Source organism: Mirounga angustirostris, unplaced genomic scaffold (assembly GCF_029215605.1).
Source record: "Mirounga angustirostris isolate CCGP_5_RB_7025 unplaced genomic scaffold, mMirAng1.0.hap1 SCAF_6, whole genome shotgun sequence".
Classification (NCBI taxonomy): Eukaryota; Metazoa; Chordata; class Mammalia; order Carnivora; family Phocidae; genus Mirounga; species Mirounga angustirostris.
Genome location: NW_026991714.1, coordinates 47,056,686 through 47,079,731, shown reverse-complemented (window position 1 = coordinate 47,079,731; position 23,046 = coordinate 47,056,686). Strand labels below are relative to the sequence as shown.

General features: G+C 38.4%; 1 protein-coding gene across 1 annotated transcript in view; it reads right to left on the bottom strand.

The window, feature by feature from the left end:
- Nucleotides 1–23,046, bottom strand: part of PLA2G4A (phospholipase A2 group IVA) — a 153,174-nt gene that overhangs the window by 54,549 nt on the left and 75,579 nt on the right. The window contains exons 7-8 of the mRNA XM_045877356.3: nt 16,980–17,017; nt 12,672–12,813 (exon numbers count right to left, since the gene is read on the bottom strand). Coding sequence (XP_045733312.1) covers nt 12,672–12,813; nt 16,980–17,017 — 180 coding nt within the window. The remainder of the gene's footprint in view (nt 1–12,671; nt 12,814–16,979; nt 17,018–23,046) is intronic.

Sequence of the window (23,046 nt, the reverse complement as noted above, 5' to 3'; positions counted from 1 at the left end):
TCCCCCTACCCCTCTCCTCTAACTCGTGCTCTCTCTCTCTTTCACTTTCTCTCAAATAAATAAAATCTTTTTTAAAAATAATTATTATGACAACAATAAAAATGAGATAGATGACATTTGTTGCGCTCTTACCACCTGGTAGGAACTGTTCTTTTTTTTTTTTTTTTTTTAAGGTTTATTTATTTGAGAGAGAGAGAGCATGAGCAGAGGGAGAAGGAGAAGCAGACTTCCCACTGAGCAGGGAGCCCTATGCGGGGCTCGATCCCAGGACCCTGGGATCATGACCTGAGCCGAAGGCAGACGCTTAACGACTGAGCCACCCAGGCGCCCCAGGAACTGTTCTTAGCACCTTACAGAAACTGTCTCATTGAATCTTCACAAAATTTCTATGAAGCATCTATTTTATAGGTGAGGAACCAAGGCACCTGGAAGCAAGACCTTGAAGATTTGTTCAGAGTCATGCAACCAGTAAATAGCGGTCAGGAGTTAAACCACAAACTCCTATATCCAGGCTCATGCTAATATGCCTTCCTAAAATAAAGGGCTACAGCCTAGGAGTACATGAGGTCCAGAAAGTCTGGTCAATTCCAGTCAGAGAAATTGAAGTGGTGAAGAAAGCTTCAGAAATAAAAAAGAAACCTGAGCTTAATTTTAAAGATGCACAGTTATTCAACAGGGAGGGATGAGGGCAGGGAAGGAGGCCATTCTGGAAATGGAAGCAACATGAGTCAACCAAGAGTTTTTGCAGGAGAGAAGCAGAGTCTGTCTGCAACGTGACTAAAACACAAGTGCTTGTTTGGAGAGGGAGAGACTGTCATTTTCTTTGTGGTCCTGGACCATTATTGCTCAAGAGAGCTGGTGGTTTCTCTCTACCCTCGGGCACAGTTCTCAAAATGTACACAGCTGTCTGGGTGTCCACAAGGTCAAAACTATTTTCATGAAAACAGTAAGATGTTATTTGCCTTTGTTCATTCTCATTACTTCATGAGTCTATGATGGAGTTTTCTAGAAATTATAGGATGTGCGATATAGCAAGGGATTGAATTCAGAAGCAGATATGAGAATCCAGCTGCTTTCTGTTAAGTCAAACAACAAAGATACTTGTAAAAATGTAAAACAGTGCTGCCCTTCTCACTTTTTTTGGTTCTTGAAAATATGGTTATTTTCATAAAATGTCGTTTATATTAACATGACAAGGACTTGTTTAAAATAAAGTATGTATTTTAATAAGTTTTCTCAGTTTTCGTTTTTCATACGGTAGATATTCATAGGTGTAACCCATACAAATAAAATCTCTTACAAGTTCTTGATATTTTTTGAGTATAATGCATTTCTGAGACCAAAAAGTTGAATAACTACTGCTCCAGAATACCAGGCATGTGGTGAGTACAATCTAACATCTTCCCGGAAAATTCTGAGCCTGTTGAGGATAAGGGTGGTGGGGAGACAGACAAGAGAATAGGGAGCAGATGGATGGAAATATTTACTGGACGGACAGAGGCTGACGTGGAAGAACAGTCAGATTGCTGGGGAGTAAGGGTGTCTTTTGTTTGATGTTGTTTCCCAATAATAACTATTAGCAAAAGAAAATTAGAAGACTGAGCAAAGAGGGAGCAAATGTATTAAATCACGAAGGAATTCAAAGCTTTATAAGAAACAAAGTGAAGAAAGAAATCCCCATGGGTGGAAGAGCAGAAGCTGAAGTGAGTGGGGATGATGTTCTGACTGGAGTGAAATCAAAATTGTAATACTGTTACCAGGTTTTATTTTCTGAATTTGTGACAAAGTCTCATTTGGAAAATAAATGTACAAATCACAGAGTGCATGTGCAGAGAAGAGCTCAAGTACTTTTGCCAGTTCTTTTTTTTTTTTTCTTTAAGTGGGCTCCATGCCCAGTGTGGGGCTTGAACTCAAGACCCTGAGATTAAGAGTCAGATGATCAATCGACTGAGCCACCTGGGCCCCCCACTTTTGACAGCTCTATCTTATCTCTAATAGTCATGGTTTTCTTTTCTTCTGAGGCATGAATGGGAGACAACAATTCCTCCTTTCTTCTACCCCTAGAGCGGAGCTTAGGAGGAGAGAAATAGAATCAAGGCACATTTACAAGGAGACTCTGGTGACTGAGCCGCTGTTAGGCATAAAAGAGGAAGGAGGGTGGTAGACTGTTAGGTTTTCTAGCTTTGCTCTCAGCAGATGACACTGTCATTACCCAGAAAAACCCCAGGGCACAGGCTAGCTGAAGGGGAACACTGTACTCAATCTCAGAAATGCAGAATACAGGACGTGAATGCATTCTGTTGCAAGCACTTGGATCCTGATCCTTGGGTGTTCACTGACCAATGTGACAAATACATCTATCCATGGAATTATTATTTTAGAACCGGAAGGACCAAAAAGACTATAGAACTGTTACATATAGAAAGGGAAATCTGTAGAAGTTAGGTCTTAGTGGAGGTAGGAAGTGAAGAGTGGGACACCTAGAACTCGTTTCCTAATCCAGGGTTCTTCTCTAATACCGAGTGGCCCCAAACTGGAAGAGCCTAGGCATCCTAATTAGGTTCAGACTGGAGACTTCATTCATGAAAACACACTCCAGCATTTGGTGCAATGGAGCAATTTAAATGGCTCTGAACCTATGTATGTTTAGATGCACAGAATGCTTTCAAACATAAATGTTTAAGTTGTAAATAAAGTAAAATACCTAATTTCTTAAAAACTTGTCTGGAGAGGAAAGAAAGCTAAGATAGGAAACGGAAGTGGGTTATAAAGCAGGTGAATGGAGCACAACACAGTATTAGCTGTCACAGTAGTTGTAAGCAGGCCAGATAAGAAGTGAGAAGGAGGAATCTGAATTAGGCCTTGAAAGAAGACTTGAGTTTATGGGCAATGTAATAATAACAGTGAACATTTCCTGTTGTCATGTGCCAAGTACTGAGTCTAAAGTCAGGCCAAGACAGTCATAAGCAGAAAAGGGCATGTGATTTGGGGACCAAAAGATCAGTTTTCCTATTGCAGCAGGAATATACTAGGGAGTTGGAAAAATAAGATTAAGAAGGGCTTTAAGGGAAAAAAATGATTAAGGCTGATATTCTAGAAGGAAGAAGACTGTTTATATTCAAAACTCATTTAGGGGCATTTGAGCCTGTTGATTTGGTTACTTGTAACATTGCATTATTGAAAATAACATTAAACCCAATACAAATCAGATACGTTAGAATAAGAAAATTCTTAGTAACAGCTTACACTGTTCAACATACAACACAGAACTGCACTGTTGTTCGGCGTCAGATTTAATAAGAAAAGTTGGAAAATTGAACATAAGACTTTCTCTAATGCTGAGAAAACAGCTCCCCAGATGTCCTTCTTCATAAGCCACTAGCCCAACACATATTTATGAATGTCTATGTTGTTAGGGATTTTCTGGAAGTAGCCACTTACTAAACTGGAATTCGTTATTTATATAACCCATTGTTTTCATTATTGCTTTGCAGTAAATTCTTAGAGTTTTCAGGTAAGATTTTAAAGTCAGATATCTGAGCTGCTAGCAGGTGAAAGAAGTATCAGATACTTGTACATAAAAATTGAATAATCAAATACTTGAATGACTATGGAGATTAAAAATCTCATCTGCATTTACTACACATGAATTAATCTGTTTTTATGTGTATCATTTAATTTTCACAACTCTATGAGGTATATATTATTACCTACATTTTAAAGATAAAATAATTGAAACACAAAGAAGTTAATTTTTCCATATCACAAAGCTAGAAAGTAATGTCCTGTGGACTCAAAGCTGGATGTTTTCTTTTCCAAAGCTTTTAATTCACTCTGCTCCATGATCTCCGAAAGCTTTCCCTACAACTAACCTTGTGACCCAAAGCAAAGAAAATCCTCCTTGCACTCTGTTTCCTTAAATGTAGAAATATGGGGTAGAATTAACAACCTTGAGGCCTTTAGCTACTAGTAACACTCCAGATTCTATAACTCATACAGAATATGAATTATAAAACTATAAAAGTATACATTTTTATTAACATTAAAAAAGGGAGATTCGACTTATCAAGAAAATACTGTATGTCTGGCATGAGCACGGGCACTTTCATTCAATTTGTTTCATCTAATTTTCCCAGCCCTTGAAAGGAGATCATCACTTCCATTTTTCAGATGATGATGTACTCAATGCACACGAATACCTCGTCCACACACAGACGCAGCTAATTGGTCGTAGAACCACGACATGAACTAAAGTGTCACCGACACTGTAATTCACTCTTTCCTTTTACTCAGTGTTGAGAAAAAAAGAGTAATCTTTGCTGAAAGAAACCATTTGATATTTAGTTAATTTATATTTCAGATTCATGTGTCACTTCGGATGATATCAGCCGAATTTTACGTAATAAATGAAAGCTAAATTTGGATGTTTTAATAGCCTTGGTCATTCTGAAATAACTTTCAAAGAAATAACTGAGGAGTTATAAGAAGCAGCTGTTAGTCCTGGCTCAAAATCTAAAAGAATCAAAGAAATGTTGTTGACAGGTTTTAGCTTATATTTAGACCTAATAGCATCAGTATTTGTGCATAAATGATATCAATGAATATCTCTCATACTTTTCTCATATGATAACAGGAAATGAATTTTCACTTACCAAAAATCCTGTGGTTTTGGTTAAATTACCTTGATGCATGGGCATATGGATATTATTAAGTTCCTCTCTGGCAAAAGAAAATTCTCAAGTGCCTACGGATTTTTTTTTTTTTTACATTTTCATAGATTTTTAAGGTCTGAAAATTATGTAAAGACTTTTGCCTCCTTGGCTCCTGTATTAGTCAGGCTTCTCCAGAGACACAGAATCAACAAGATGTATCTAGCTACCTACGTATCTAGAAAGAGATTTATTATCTAGAATTGGCTCGTGAAATTAGGATGAATGACAAGTCCAAATCTGCAGTATGGGCCAGCAGGCTCCAGAACCAGGAAAGTCAATAATGTGGTTCTAGTCTGAAGGCCAGCAGGCAGAGACCCAGGAGAGCCAATGGTGCAGATGAAGAGAAAGGCAGTCTGCTGGAGAACTCCCTCCTGCTCAGGGAGGCTGATCTTTCTGTTCTATTCAGGCCTTCAAGTGATTGGACAGCGCCCACCCACATTATGGATGGCAATTTACTGACTTGAATGTTAATCTCACCTAAAATCACCCCATTTCATGTTTTAAAGAGGCAAGAGAAAAGTATGTAACTACCTCTGTGCCAAAATTATCAAGTCTTAAAAACGATGCTCAAAATTATGAAAAATACAAAGAGAAAAATTTTTCCTTGGTAAATTATTCATTTAACAAACACTTCTCACTTAAGTGGGAAAAAAGTACTTTTAATATATAACTCTAGTGATATTATATGAAAGTTCACTTCATTACAAAGTATTTAGTAAGATACTGACTTAAAATATTTTACTTACAGTACTTTTTAAAACACCAAGTCCAGTTGATTAAATATACTTTTTAATTTCTAAGAGAGTTTATCATTTTATTGACTAGTATGAAAGAGGACTATAAGTCAAAAAAGTTAAGTATTAGAATTTCCTATGCCAGTTCCTTGTTAGTATCATAATAGATGGTTATAATCATTTGAATTGTTATGTACTTGGGTTTGGGTTTTGTTAGAAATTATCACTTACAAATAATTCCTTTTTTTTCTTCTTGTGGATAAAATCAGGCAAATAAAGAATGAAGATGCCACAAACTCTACATTATTGAAATTGATTTCTATGCCCTTTAATTTGCCCCAAATCATCTTTCTGTTCTTGCCAGTTTGGAGAAAAATATGGTACTAATGTCAAATCAGAACACTTTCTACCTCTGTTTTTACTGAAAGTCAATTTTCTAAAGTGCCAACCAGCTCCCGGCCTCCGGGACCCCAAGCACAAGTCGAAACACCTGAACATACATTGAAGGAAGTAGCCAAGACCTAGTTTTGCAACCCTCAACTGATCATTCCCCACCAACTTATAAAATGGGTCAGAGAAGCTGTATTGAAAATGAGAGCACCAACCCTGTAAGTATAAAGGAGAACCAAAAAAAGTAGCACTGATTTTTTTAAAAAGATTGAATGAGCATATCACAGTGATTATCCCAATATTAAAACTGTTTAGGCTTTAGACTGCTTGTTTGTGCATCCTAGGTCTTTACTCATAATAATTATTATTATTTATGATTATCATTATTTTTTAATTAGAGGATAGAAGCAAAGATGACAATTATTGAGTCTGATTTCCCAGTGCATCTCCACAGTATTGGAATAGTAGGAGGGGACATGTCTGCCCAACTGGGTAAATGGTAATCCCCACAGTGGGCTTTGCCTCCCCATCATCCTGTGCCCAGTACTGGCCCTCCGAAGGTGCTGTCTGGTCCATTTCTGGTCAGGAACTTAGGCAACCTTTGTACACAAAGGGGAGGAACTCGCTGACTTGGTTTGCTTCAAGAAATGTACAAAAAGTAGTACATATTCTCTCATTTCAACCTATTTACAATTTTTTCCAGCATAGCCATAATTTCACATGCAAAATTTAGAAAGTGAGTTTACATGAAATTAAAATATATTATTGTTACTAGCATTTCGTTTTCATCCAGCCCCCGGCCCTTTGAACCCAGTAAGCTCCCTCACATAATGCCCATTTGATTTATAAAACAAATTTAAACCTGTAGCAAATCCAGCACCTGTCCCCATCTGCCTCCTCCCTCCTTGCTTGGACACGTGTGTTCCTGCGTGCCTCCCCCTGAGCCTGTTTCCCTGAGAGCTCTGTAGTATTCAGTAGTCACCTGCCTTATAGTGGACAACCCTACAGAGTAGAGTCTGGGTCTCTTGGACATCTACTTTCTAGACCAACTCCAGCTCTCTTATTCCTTGGCTATTCACATCCTACCACTACTTCAGATGAGAAAAACCCTAAGTCCACCTCGTGAGTCCTGAAACTTGACCCTTGGAAGCCCACACCTGCTCAGTGCACCTCCCTGTCCTCCACTATTAGGAATTCCACACTGTCTGCCCTGCAATATTTGCAATTTGAGAGGGGAATAAGAATTGATGGTACAGGTTCCTGAGTGGCTCAGTGGTTAAGCGTCTGCCTTTGGCTCAGGACATGATCCCAGGGTCCTGGGATCGAGTCCCGCATAAGGTTCCCTGCTCAGGTGAGGTGCGGGGTGGGCGGGGGGCGCTTCTCCCTCTCCTTCTGCCCCTCCTCCTGCTCCTCCTCTCTCTGTCAAATAAATAAAATAAAATCTTCAAAAAAAAAAAAGAACTGATAGTACAAAGTTCTGTCATCACAACCAAGGTAGGAAGCAAGAGGTAGAATATTCTGGAAAATGGAAACAACATATACAAGGAATACAAATTCTCACTGACTACCCAAACCTGACTTCTATCACCTCCTTCAGGAACTGTTTTGCTTTGCCTCCTCCTCTATCACCAGATGGGCTCTCTTTGCTCTAGTTTTTCACTTAATTTATATGACAAACAAGTACAGAATAGCACTCACAAAATGTTATTATTTAAGGTCCACTTTATACTTCACCCAACGCCATCTATCTGTTTAAAATGAAGTTATTTCATATAGTCTGCCTTGAAACACTTTCTCTTTTACTCTCTGATGAAGGTTAAAGTAGAATTCCCTTCTCTTGCTTCCCCACTATTCCAATTCTTAGATTTTAGTCCCCCAACCAGCTTGGCTTTGTTATGGTCAGTTACTAGGGAACAAAAACTATAGAGTAGCATTTCCCTTCACATAAGACTCTAATCTGGAAACTTCATCTGACCAAAAGCTATTTTCAGACAAGAAAATTTATAAGAATGGCCTCTAAACAATCCAACTATGCCAAAAATCCCCATGTACTCAGTCTTACAGATCTTACTCACAGGTAAGATTCCAGGCCTCTATTCATAGAGAAATTACACTAATCAGAGACACTGTTTTAACAACAAGCTTGCTTATCAGATTTGAATTCCACAACAATAAAGCTGAAAGAGAAAGGAGTGGTTTGAAGAAATTACTTCAAGGAAACACATAAAGCATGGAGAAATGGCAGTTGATTGCAAATGAAACCGACATGAGAACATTCAGATCAGTTCAATCTGGGCAAGGAGTGACATATTTTAGAAAGACTTCCCTCCAAATGATTCAAATTGATAAATTTTTAAAACTTTTTTTTATTGAGAACACATTTTTTTTTTTAAGATTTTATTTATTTATTAGAGAGAGAGAGGGAAAGAGAAAGCACAAGCGGGTGGGGAAGGGGCAGAGGCAGAGGGAGAAGCAGGCTCCCTGCTGAGCGAGGAGTCCAATGCGGGACTGGATCCCAGGACCCTGGGATCATGACCTGAGCTGAAGGCTGATGCTTAACTGACTGATCCACACAGGTGTCCCAAGAATACATATTTTTAAAAGTCTGAGTACTTAAGAGGGTTATGAGGCACCTTAATTATTTGACTAATTCATCATAATATGTCTTATAGACAGAAAAGCTAAGATTTTATTGAATTTAACAATGATTGCCCTCGGGTGTTATACAGCAGAACAGCAACACTCAAGTAGTATAGTTACTATTTTATTGAGCAACTACTATGTGCCCTTACAGATTGTGCTGGAAGCTTATAAGCAGTAGTACTTATCCTTTCACCTAATAAGAGACATAGTCTCCATTTTACAAGTGAAGCACAGAAGGGAAGGAATGTGTCCTAGTTTATAGTGCCCAAATGTATTCAACATTTTAATTTGACAGTGAAGTCCTAAGCTGGATGCTGTCTGTTTGTTGAACACTGGGAACAAGACAAACACAGTCCCTGCACCGAGAATTAAGTAGGACTGTTCTTTCTTTGTTGAGCATGACAACATGACAGCCTGTTCCACATACTGTAAGGAGGATGATTAGCCAGAACTGACTAGAAGGTGAAGGCTCATCAGAGAGCAAGGGAATTGGGAGCTTAAGAGACCCCTGACCACGGAGTAACATAAAAACGGGAAACTATCATGTGTGTTGTGGGACTGGGTGGTTCTGAATATATCTAAACTAATTATTTTGGACAAGAGAAAAAAACTCTAGGCCAACCAAAAACAACTACAGTAACAGCTTTAATTCCAAGAATGACTTCCAAAAACATGAGTTTAACATTTTTTGAAGAATATTCCAGAGAGAAACATAATTACTTCATTCTCCATCTGTTGCAGAAAAGCCAATTTGTACGAATATTAGGCCAAGTTTCATTTTCCCAGGAAGACTCCTTTTCCCACAAAACAAGGAATCCATAGGGGGGTTGCAGCAGCAACTTTCCCTTTGCAAAAGGAAAACCTGAGGACAAAGGCTGACGGAACATCTGCACCAGTATGTCCCACATACATTTCTAATGGAACAGTTCACACTGGGATCTTTTCATCCAAACCCTCTCCTCAACCTGTGCCTCCTCCATAACAACCCGATACTGTGTTCTTCAGTTCTGAGTCCCTGATCCCTCTCCCTAGTTAACTCATCCCCTGGATGCAGCACCAAGCCACTGCCCAAATCTGTGCCCTGACTCACACAACACAAGATTTACTGCGTGTCTACCATGTGCTAGGAGCCATGCCAGGTGCTGGGAATATGAAGGTAAATAACACAGACACTGTCCTGATCTTCATGAAGCTTATATTCCACTGGAGGAAACAGACATGAGATGAGTATCTGTACATGTATGTTTTAAGTCTGAGTGTCATCAATGCTGAGAAGATAAGGTGCGTATTTGTGCCACTGAGAATATAACTGAGACCTAATGGACATGGGGGGAAGGATGGAGGCTGTTGGTGACTGGGACAGTCCCAGAAGAAGCTACATATGTACTGCTTAAAAAACGGGAGGGAAGGTGCCAGTTACCTGAAAAGCAGGTGGGGTGGGGAGAGGGCAGGTACAGGGAAAGCACGTTACAGGGAGAAGGAACAGTGTCTGGAAAGGCACCAGCTGGGGAAGGGTTCTGAGGAGATGTGGAGTTAACCCAATGAAGGAGTGTGGTGTGAACTGGAAAAAATGGGAGCTGGAGAGATGCTGGGAGGCCAATCCTGAGAGCAGTGGAAGGATTTTCAGCTCTGGTTTGAAAGCGAACAAGAAGGTAGGGAGAGGGAGAACAGGCTTGGGTGGAACTGCAGAAAAGAGAGGTATTGTGTTCCCCTTTAGACGTGCTGAGTTTGAGATGGGAGGGATACCAGTGAAGAAATCAAGCAGATGCATAGATGTTCAGCTCTGAAGCTCAGAAGGGAGGTTTTAAGTCCTTGATCTACATGGGAAGTTCTTCGGACACAGGTGCTGGGTGACATCATGCAAGGGAGAGAAAATTCTTTTTTTAAAAAAAGATTTTATTTATTTATTTGACAGAGAGAGAGCACAAGCAGGGGGGGCAGTAGAGGGAGAGGGAGAAGCAGGCTCCCCGCTGAGCAAGGAGCCCGATGCGGAACTCGATCTCAGGACTCCGGGATCACAACCTGAGCCGAAGGCAGCCGCTTAACTAGCTGAGCCACCCAGGTGCCCCTGGAAAGAAAATTCTTTTTTTTTTTTAAGATTTTATTTATTTATTTGACAGAGAGAGACACAGCGAGAGAGGGAACACAAGCAGGGGGAGTGGGAGAGGGAGAAGCAAGCTTCCCGCGGAGCAGGGAGCCCAATGCGGGGCTCGATCCCAGGACTCTGGGATCATGACCTGAGCCGAAGGCAGACGCTTAACCAACTGAGCCACCCAGGCGCCCCTGGAGAGAAAATTCTTAAGAACACAGAATGAGGAGAAAGAGAGCCTAGGGTGAAGATCTCTTATATTTAAAGAATGCACGGGGGGGGAAGATCCTCTACAGGGCACCAAAGAGGCAAGATGAAAACAAAGAGGAGGCAGGAGGTGAAGGGTAGAGAATGTTTCACAAAGTAGGGAGACGAGTGTCATTTGCACCAAATGGGTTGAGGGAGACAGGGCCAGATCTTTTGCATTTATTAGTACGGGCGACTGGTAGAGCAACCACAGCAGAATCATGAGGTCAGAAGCCTGAGAAAGTGAGTAAAGAGGACAAGATGGTGTAGGAACTTGGAGAAGTCTGTGAACATAAGGAGAGAAGTGGAGAGACAGGAGAAGGGAAGGTATATTCCAGGCAGACTTTGTGGTTGTTCCCTTTCTCCCCTTTGTGTCGGAGTTGATATTTTTACTGTAAAAATTCATAAAGAGATAGAGGCAGACAAGTTGGGGGAGGGGAGTGGTCCTGGGAGGACTGGACAATTGAGACAATTGATAGGGCTCCTGTTTGGGGCTGGCAATCATATCTGCAGTTGATCTGCATTTGAAAGAGGAGCTGTTTCCTCCATGGAATTCAAGAGGGAAGCAGCAAAGAATAGCATAACTTATGGAATATGTTAATCCTCTGGCAAGAAAGGAACGTTTTGTCATCTGATGCCTACTGACCTCTCTTTGATTAGGAGGCAAGTCTATCAGTTGTGAGGGGAACAGAGGGTAGATCAGCAGCTGGGAGTGAAAGAAATAATTATTGCAAATAACTGGAAAGCAGCGAGGCAGGGAAACACAGAGTGCAAGACAGGGTTTTGCAAATGAAATTGATGGCCAGAAATTAACAGAGGTAGCCATTTCCTGCTTTTTTTTCCCCTAGCAAACTCTTTCCTTCCTCTAGGCCTGACCAACTAACAGTCTTCAATTCCAGGAGGACCTGCCATTGTAGGGGAGGGAAAGGTTTTCCTTGACCCTCTTAAGGTCCCTGGCTGGGTCTGAAAATTAAACTGACAAGAGAGATTAACAGGAGAAAAGCATACGGATTTATTTAAGGTAAGTTTTATGTGACATAGGAATCTTCATAAGGAAATGAACACCCAAAGAATAGTTACAGGGAGGCCTGGGTGGCTCAGTCGGTTAAGCGTCTGCCTTCAGCTCAGGTCATGATTCCAGGGTCCTGGGATCGAGCCCCGCATCAGGCTCCCTGCTCAGCAGGGAGTCTGCTTCTCCCTCTGCCTGTTCCTCCCCTTGCTCGTGCTTGCTCTTTCTCTCTCAAATAAATAAAATCTTAAAAAAATATAAAGTTAATTCAACGATCCCATGGGGAGGGGGTTGGAGGGAAGGACAAAAGGGGTGAAGGGGGTGGGAGGTATAGGTTTCTCGTTATGGAATGAATAGATCACGGAAATGAATGGTACAGCACGAGGAACAGCATCAGTGATATTGTAATAATGTATGGTAACACATAGTAGCTACACTTGTGAACACAGCGTAACCAGTGGACTTGTTGGATCACTATACTGTACACCTGAAACTAATGGAACATTGTATGTCAACTATACTTCAATTAAAAAACAATACAAATAAATTTCAATGATCCTTTTACATCTGAGGCTAAACTTTTCTTACTAATAAACATCTCGTTTGTGCACAAGTATGCCTATGCATCTTTTTAAAACTCTATCTGATCAATATTACTAAATATGGGCAGCATCTGTGATGATCTTCCTCAAAGAATTTGTATTTACAAAACACTTACCTTATCTTAAAAAGCTGAAGATATAATGCTCAATCAATTTCAGTATTTCCACATTTGGGTGCAATTTGGGAGAGAGTACTAACAACATGACTATTAAATTACAATAACATTCGAAACATTTCCAACTCACATCACGTGTAGAATACAAGCCTTCACTATTCTCTGGACCCAGGAGTTTCTTCATGTTTTCCTTTATGTTTTCTTTTCTCTGTTGTCTGAAAGTTTTCTCCTGATCACACAGAGCCATACTGAATCGGAGGTCTGGGGATGAACTGTATAAAAAACACAGAGTCATGAGCCAGTGTCCCCGGTAGCCTTGTTAAAAATCACCCAGTCTCCGGTAGCTTTGCTGATATATGCTGATTGCTCCCCTCAAGCCATTTACTAGAAGGGAACCCGAAACAAGGGTATAAAATGATGGATGTCTTAAAGCTGCGGGTTCCAAGGCATGTGTCCAGAAAATAAGGAGTAGGAGATGTTTTTTAAAAAAACAAAAACAAAAACAAGCAAACAAACAGACCCTGATAAATTCATCTTATCATAGCCAAGACTTCGGGAAGCGCTTCAGAGAATAAACCTGTTTACATCTCTTTGGCACAGTATTTCCCGCACTGTACATGATCAAGAATGCCTTCCCCTGGCCCTCCATCCCCCCTTCTCCATGACATAACACTAACATTCCAAAGAGTCTGTGTTCCGAGAGGCACACCTGTAGAAATACCATCTTTAATGAACTGCTCTGTCTCAGAGATGTCCCCCTGTGACCAAAAGAGGAACTTCTAATGGTAGAAGTTTAGACAACCACAAATAAGCCTATGGCTGGAGGATTTCAGGACCCTTACATTGTACACCCTTCCTTTCTAATAATGGCAGCAGCAACTTCTCAGATACTTATACTATGCCAGAAACCACACTAGATATATAGGTATGTACCACTGCAGAAATAATGGGAGTAAGTATTACACATTATTATATAATATTTTATTTTTATAACTCCGTATCACAGATCAAAAACACTGGAGCTCTGAGAGGTTAGGATCACAGAGCAAATGTGTGATGTCTTTTCCACAACTCAACAATGCCTCACAAATGTTACAGGTCCAATACTGAACTCTGAAACCAGCTACTGGTAAAAAAACAAAAGAAAACCAAAAAACTCCCCCAAAAAACAAAAAAAAAAAAACCAGAACAAGAAAACCCAGAAATCTATGTCGTGATGGGAAGAAATCCAAATGTAGAAAGCAAGAAGTTCGCTAGTCAAATACTGTCTCTTTACTATTCATAAAAGTAAGTCTTTCCCTTCAGAATGAATTAAGTTGAAGTATCATTTCTCCTAATTCAGTGTATTTTTTTAAAAGATTTTATTTATTTATTTATTTATTTGAGAGAGAAAGAGAGAAAGCACAAGCAGGGGGAGGGGCAGAGGGAGAAGCAGACTCCTCGCTGAGCAGGGAACCTGATGCGGGACTCCATCCCAGGACCCTGGGATCATGACCTGAGCTGAAGGCAGACGCTTAACCCACTGAGCCACCCAGGCGCCCCTTATTCAGTGTATTTCTTCCAAAAGAAGACACTCCATAGTCTCTGGGCTGTGTACTCTGTAATGATCTTTAATCATTGCAAATAATATTTTAATTACTACTTCCCAAAAGACAAATATGGACAACTCACAAAAGAGCATGTATGATTAAAAATAAAAAACAAGAATATTTAGTTTCACTAGCAAATTTTAAAAATACTGCTATTATTAATAGTTTTTAAGAAACATTTGAAGTATGATATTTTCCAGTACCTGGAAAAGGCAAAGTAACACTGTTATCATAAGTTCATTTTGGGAATAAAAATTTGCAAAACACTTTTGAAAGTGATTAAGCGAATGAGCACCAAAAATAATTAAAATGTATATTCCCTTTGACTGAGTAATTCTATTTTACTGTGAATTTTGAAAGGATCATTTAACCATATTATCCAATAATAAAAAATGGTCAGTATAGTATATTAAAGCACAGATTACACAGTTATTAAATTTGATTATTATGAGGTTTAGGTAACAAGGAGGAAAAGAGATAGGAGTGAAGGAGCATTTTTTAAGTCAAGGCTTAGGGTAAACTCTCTATTGTTATTATTTATTGTAATATATTAGGTTGAGTACCTTCTAACCATTTTTAAGAAATAAAAATCTCACCTGCACAGTTGTCTCTGTGAACCCACCTCAATTGTGTTTCCTTTTCTGCTCCTTAGAGTAACCATTACCTTAGACTTGCTCTTCAGTATTCCAATGTATTAATTTATAATTTTACAGTATATATTTATATCTCTAAATGATATATAGAATTTTATGGGTTTTTAACTTTTTTTATAAATGCTATCAACTGTATGTACTCTGTAATTTCTTCTCCATAGAACATTTTGTTTTTGAGATTCACATAAACAGATATATAAATAGAAATAATTAAAACATTTTTACTATTATGGGGTATTTCCATTATATTATTAGAGTGTAATTTATTTATCCATGAACATTGAGGTTGCTTCTAATTTCTGTAAACTATTACAGTTTTACTATGAACATGTGGTGCACATGTGGAAAACTTTTCTATTTTATATTAATATAAAACAATTTTTGCTTTTTCTAAAGGACATGTCATTAAATCATCACGATATGCTTATAATGCACTGTTTTCTTATTTTACAAATGAGTAAAAATGTGTTTAAAAATCTTTCAACTGTTCACACAATTAGCAAGAGGCAGATTTAAAACTAGGACTTCTCATTCTGGAACTCATGTTCCTTATAATATACTATGCTAATCACTATCTTAGTTTTTTTAAAAAATCTATGAACAGAGCAATAAACGTAGATGTTTAGAAGATATTAGCATGAAATGCAAAAGAAAATTCAAAATATTGAGTAATTTTATAAATATAGTAAGAGAAGCTTGGTTCATTTATTTATTTCTTCTTTCATGTTTTTTTTTTTTTTTTTTAAGATTTTTTTTTTTGACAGAGAGAGAGAGTGAGAGAGCACAAGTAGGGGGAGCAGCAGAGGGAGAGGGAAAAGCAGGCTCCCGGCCGAACAGGGAGCCCGATGCAGGGCTCGATCCTAGGACCCTGGGATCATGACCTGAGCCGAAGGCAGATGCTTAACGGATTGAGCCACCCAGGTTCCCCTCATATATTATTTTTAACTCTAAATTTCTTTCATGATTTTGTTTTATATCTAATGGAAGACATGCCATGGAAAGTTGACTTTTTCTTTGAAGAACATTTCCATTTCAGAGTCAAGACAAATGAACATATAAAAATAGAGTTTGATTAAAGTTCATTATAAACATATAGTAAATTGCTTCTGGACACATGTACCTTATTTAGCTGAGTTTTTTCCTACATTTTTTGATAACTACACTTTGTTAAAGTGAATTTCTTTTACATGTTATAGGCCTAATTATAGCAGTGAAGACCATTTCCTAAGATAAATAGCATGACTTCCTTGTCAAATAAAAATTTTTCTAATCTCATGCTATAAAACATACTACTTTAAGCAAGAATCAACACAATGCAGAATAACACAACTCAATTACTTGGTCTGTCCTTTGATACTTCCTGACATATCTTGAGGGACAGTAGTAATTTATGTAATAATTTACTAAGTTGAAGCAACATGTTACAGGAACCAAAATAAGAGAAAGAAATACCTAACCCAATGTCAATGTATCCATTCTCATTCATTTGGCAAATCACACGATAAGAGAATATTATACTAATACATGTGATGTTTGGGTAAATTAAATGTGTACTAGTTACTTTGGTAAAACCCACTTCAACAGGGAAGTTCAAGGAGACGCAGAAAGTTTGAGGGAGGTGCGATGTAGTGAACTCAGCGTTAGATCCAGCTAATTCTCCAGGTAGGCCTGACTCCTCTAAGATGCACCATTTGAAAATAAATACATGATTTCCCAACCTTTTTTTTGGAGACCACTTTGAAAGAGCAACATGCTTCATGGAACTTTACTAAAGTAGTCCTGCTGATCTCCATGAACAAAACCAGTCTCAATTTTCAGTTTTTCATTTTTATAGTTTCCTGTTTATGTTTACTTTCATGTTTTTGAATATCTATCTGAATCAACAATGAAAAAGAGACTTAAATAACCATATTTGTTCATTTCTATGGGAAATGAACCTTAGGGAGGACTCTCTAAAAGCTCTTATTATTCACCTTATAAGCCTTAAACTCTATTATTCAAAGACCAAACTATAGGAAAATTAAGCAAAGATATTAAATTTATTATTTTTTGATGCAGTAGCTATTAGGGAAGAGCTAAAGAAAAGTCTAATGTGCTTTTATACAGCTGTCAGAATTATTTCATATTTTAGAAGTTTACCCTTTAACAATTAAAATGTCAGTGGATCACTCTACCCAATGAAATAAATGTACTTACCAAACTTCAAGAGACATTTCCAGAAACATTTCAGTGACCTAGGACAGATGTATTAATCAGATTAGGTCATAAAATGGATGTGTGTTACATATAATGCAAACAAGGTCAAAACAATTTTTGAGTGCCAGATTATTTTTAACCTAAAAGAATCCTAAAAATAAAAGTAACATAGCTTCATGAAGACCCTAAATTATGGATGTATTTCAACAAATATATATATATTTTTTTTTTGCTATTTTTCACAATATAAGTCTAATCAGTCATTTTAATAAACATAAGAATTGCCTCTGCATAGTTGTTTTCCTCGTTCACTAAAATGAAGTAGTTGAGTTCTACAATCATTATGCGTGAAACCTAAAAATTGCCTGAGCTCTAAAAACTATGAATATGTGCCTATTATTCGGGAACTATTCCTGGGCCAAAAAAGCCTGGGTGAAAATACACACAGGTGCATTTGTGACAAGTGTGGGCTGTAATAAACTGGAGACAGAACACCTAACCAAGGTGGCAGCAGGACCAGGGGCCAGCCAACTGTGGTCAGCTCAGGAAACATCTACAGATGGGAGGTGGGCTCAGGTTTTCATTTTTTCAACACTGTGTGAGCCAACCAAATTTATGGGAGGACCCTATCCTGCCAATGGGCCAACTGTGGTTTAATGGAAAAGAGAGTGATTAATATCCACAGAGAAGAAGGGATATTAAAAGGTGTCTTTCCAGAGACTATACATCTATTGTATGGAAAGACCTTCTCTGTACTACCCCTGCCATTAGTTATCAATAATGTAATTTTAGATTGTTATGAGAACCAAATGAGAAAATGTTTTGAAGTTTGCTGCATAATTGTAAAATGGTGCTATTATTTTTATTATATCAGTTACCATAGACTATAGTTAAGAGTGAACCTGCCCAATACCTTCGGATAGAACAGAACTCGGATATGCCTCTTAAAAGTGAAGAAGATGTTTTTGGAAGCAACATAAAATGCTATAGATTATTGGCTTTGTTTTCTTTTTGGTTTCAGAGGATGGAAAAAAACAAGCTAGAAGGAGCTTTCCAAAAGGTTAAAATAAGTTCATGGCTAATTCTCAGGACTATATTTTATGAATAAGAAAAAGGTACTGAAATCATCTGTATAAGAATTTGCCTCTCCCTATTGCCATTTGCAACAACGTGGATGGAACTGGAGGGTATTATGTTGAGTGAAATAAGTCAAACAGAGAAAGACATGTATCATATGATCTCACTGATATGAGGAATTCTTAATCGCAGGAAACAAACTGAGTGTTGTTGGAGTGGGGGGTGGGGTGGGAGGGATGGGGTGACTGGGTGATAGACACTGGGGAGTGTATGTGCTCTGGTAAGCGCTGTGAATTGTGCAAGACTGTTGAATCTCAGATCTGTACCTCTGAAACAAATAATGCAATATATGTTAAGAAAAAAAAAAGAAGAAGAAGAAGAAGAAGGTAGCAGGAGGGGAAGAATGAAGCGGGGGAAATCGGAGGGGTAGACGAACCATGAGAGACGATGGACTCTGAAAAACAAACAGGGTTCTAGAGGGGAGGGGGGTGGGAGGATGGGTTAGCCTGGTGGTGGGTATTTAGGAGGGCACATTCTGCATGGAGCACTGGGTGTTGTGCACAAACAATGAATCATGGAACACTTCATCTAAAACTAATGTTGTAATGTAAGGGGATTAACATAAGAATAAAAAAATTAAAAAAAAAAAAAAAAAAAGAATTTGCCTCTCCCACTAAACTATAAGCTTTATCTTATATAGATCTCTACTACAGTTCATTGCAGTGTTTGGTATTCAACACATAATCAATAGATACCTGTTGAATTACTGTGCATGTGAGTGTGAGGGGAGCACATGAGGCAATCTTTCCGTGTCAAGAAACATTTCATTGCTGCTAAACATAAAATCATGGGTTAGTCTAACACACATAGCAGTTCCTCTGGAATCCTATGACCTTTATTCATCAAGGCAGCATATCAAATTACTTTGAAGTTAACAAAATAATCAAGAATCCCAGTACAAGTGGAATTACACATGCCCCGATGAATCAGAGTTCAGTTATAAGTCAAAAAGGTGACTGGCTTCTAAACAATTAATGGAGCTGCTGTCTGTTCTACCAGTGGTAGACCTGCTCAGACCACACCTCAGCAGCACATCGTGTCTGTTCCCTATTTCTAAATTTCAAACGGAGTCTTTCCCAAAGAGGGCTTGGAAAACTTTATAGTGAATGAGGTTGCTTTGGATATTTAGTGAAAAAACAAGACATGGGTAAAACATGGTCTGTTTTTTTTTTCCCCCCAAAAAATATAGGAAAGCTGGTATTAAAACAAGACTTAGATTTACTGTTTTCATCTCCAGAGGGCAAAAACACTACGGAAGAATGGAAACTCAAAGAACGACATTATAACTCTTTGTGAAGTATTCTAACCAATGGAAAGATTCAAAGCTGGAATGGGCTTCTTAGTCCAATGTGCCACATGATGACAGACTTGAGAAAAAAGATGGCTCCCCGACTGGCAGGTCCCTAAGCAATTTAGCTATTAAGATAATCAATGCCTGGCTATATCTAATGCCTACTTGTCCTGACAACTTAATAAATAAAAGGAAAATCAACTGTGCTATGTTCATGGTCATATTTGTCTTCTCCACAGAATGTCCCTTCTATAGCCACCCACAGTGCTTCTTGGACATTGATAATCCTAGAAGACTGACTGATAAGACTTCTTAAATGAAGGCAGGATGAGAGAAGGGAAGACACAGGATTTTCCCGCCACGTACAGTAATACAGAATGTGTTGTGGTGGAAATTATCACATGGATTGGGATCCTCACTTCCACATGTGGCCCAAGTGGATCACCCACCATCTGAAGGAAATTTTAAACTCTCCCACTTGATGTGCTATGCTCAGACATGCTATGAAGCTGACATTTACAATCTCCCCACACTTTTTAACCTGAAACATGTCATTCAGATGCAATAGCCACAAAATGTTTTGCAAAATGTACTTCCTGTGAGGCATTAAACAAGAATTGGAAATTCCTTCCCACACACCGCATCACGGTCTTCCACATTGCTTGCAGTCTCAAAACAATTTGAAGGAAAGGTTATCCAGTCTCTCTGGCTCTCCCCAACCCCGTAACACCTAGCTAGAAGCCAGACAAATGAGAATAACTCCACCTCTACTAGGAATTATAAATGTAAGAAGCAGACTGTACTCATTGTACATTCTTATGGAAAACAACAATCTCATCTTTGATTTCCACAGTGGAAAGCAATTTTAGATGCTTACAATGGGAGATGTTCACCCGGGGGAGAAGGTAAGGACCTAGAGGAGAGAAACTATATAAAGAAGCCACTTTAGATTTAAAAATAATTTATTTTTTAAAAGATTTTATTTATTTATTTGAGAGAGAGAGCAAGAGAGAGAGAGCACAGAGGGAGAGGGAGAAGCAGACTCCCTGCTGAGCAGAGAGCCAGACACGGGACTTGATCCCAAGACCCCGAGATCATGACCTGAGCTGGAGGCAGACGCTTAACTGACTGAGCCACCCAGGTGCCCCTTAAAAATAGCTTTTTAAAGTACGTAACCTGCTAACTTACTTGCAAACTTTCCAGGGTCATTTTGAAATGATAAAGTTAAAGCAACAAGCATAGTGCCTGGCATTAAGGAGGTCGTTTAAAATTATTATTATGAAAAGATGCACACAAATGTTTTTAAACTTGAGGATCTATCCTATTAATAAAGAGCTCTTCAAATAGGCTATGCCTTTGCTTATTAATATACTCCAGCATTTACAACCTTTACTTTCAATAAAACATTACTTTGAATTCTGATCCCTCCTGAGTCAATGCACTCTTCCCTACCACCCCCCCCCCCGAGCAAAATAAAACAGCAACTGATCACCAGGCAGATTCAATAATCATTTACATCTTTTGAGAGAATAACAGAGTATTTTCTGCTTTATCTATATATACCTGACCTGTACAAGATAAAATAAAATTATATTTAAAAAATAAGGGCCACTTTTACTAAAAATCATGTTTACATACACTGTAACCCTAACCAATGAAGAAGGAAGCAGATGTAGATCTCACAAGAGGAATTCAAGTGTAGAGCAGAAATTCACAATTCCACCAATACAAGCCAGATCTCATCTAGGTAAATTTCACAAGTTTAAAATTAAATGGGGTACTGCTAAAGTCACTTTTAAAAATATATATGATGTTTATTTTTTAAATTGAGATGTAAGGGACATTTAACATTATATTAATTTAAGATGTATAACACAACGATTTAACATTGTTATATATTGCAAAATGATCACCACAGTAAGTCTAGTTAACATATATGATTTCTTTTTATTTTTTTAAATTTTTTTTTAAAGATTTTATTTATTTATTTGAGAGAGAGAGTGAGAGAGAGAGAGAGAGAGCACAAGAGCGGGGAGCGGGAGAGGGAGAAGCAGACTCCCTGCCGAGCAGGGAGCCCGATGCGGGACTCGATCCAGGGACTCCAGGATCATGACCTGAGCCGAAGGCAGTGGCTTAACCAACTGAGCCACCCAGGCGCCCCCATATATGATTTCTTAATAAAATGAAATTCACATTTACTACCAGGAATCATCTAATCCATTCACCCAAGAATTCAGGATAATTGTGCCCCCGGCCCCCCAAATGGTCTTTAAAAGATTTGAAAGATTAAAAAATACACTATTTCCCCTATAGTCATCTTCCACTCTATCATGCAGGGTTCCTCCTTACATTTGAGGATGATCTCTCTTTCCTTGATTTAAGGTCCCTTTTCCTTACTTAGACATTGGAAATTCTAAACCAGATTTCCTAGAGCAATAGTACCAAACCAAATGGGAATCTCTCACACTCTAGTTTCTCCTTTTAAACTTAATTTACTTTCATTATTCCTGTCGGACCACTTCCCAGATTTTCTGTATTTCTCATAAGTGCATTCATTTATCCATTCATCCAAAAATGACTCAAGCACCTAATGTGTATCAGGATAGGTATGCAATAATAATTAAGCTGAAATGTATTCTACTCCTTGATGGAACTTAGGTACAGTAGAGGACCCAAGAAGACAAGAACATTCTAAAAGGCCCTATAATTTAAAAGTTACAAATTGTGAAAGTGTCAAAAAAGACTTAAGTTTCCATTGCTAGCATCCCCCCCAAAAAATGTGTTCTCTCTTAAAGCCAGGAATTGTTTAAACTCTGTTTGAACTCTAACCCGCCTCCATCTGACAGCATTCACATCTTAGCCAAAGATCCCCCAGACTTCTCATAAAAGTATATAGTCCTCTTGTTTCCCCTCCAAACTCTTTGTCATTCACTCAGCTAAACTGTAGTCCTAGTCTTCACACATCAAGACATAGTTTTCCAAAGAAATCATCCTGACACTAACTTCACATTCTGAACTCAGCATCAAAACTACCATCTTTTTAAAGCTTTGCCACTCTCTCTTCTATAGAACTACCTCATTCATTTTCAAGTTTACAATCATGAATAAGCAACAATCAAAGAAAGCAATCAGTCAGAATCAGATGCCACAGAAGCTATGAGACATGGCTATTTTTAAACAATACCACTAAAGATGGCAAATAAAAACACCATACCACGTAAGCTTGGGAGGCTATCTTCCTCAAGGTATTGGCCAAAACAAACTAATTTCATCTAGAGAATAAAGAAGTGTAATCTTTCTCTACCGTACTTCAAAACCTCAGGATTTTTAAGATTCTCTTGAAGTGGGCTACTTTGTTTACAAAAAACACAGCAAATTCTGAAGATGTTAGATCTTTCCACTTTAAAATGGGATTCTGTAACCCATAGCCTCACATTGATATATTCAGTAATGGGTGACTGGAGCATTTTTGAACTGTGTGAAATGATCACTAAAGCAAATGATCACTAAACTTAAAGGCTCTACATATTTATATATATATATGTTTATATATATATGTTCATTTTGGTAAGTTCAAACAATTAAGTTTAATAGGTAAGTCAGTTTCATGAAGCACATGACAGTTAAATCTGGCCAGTT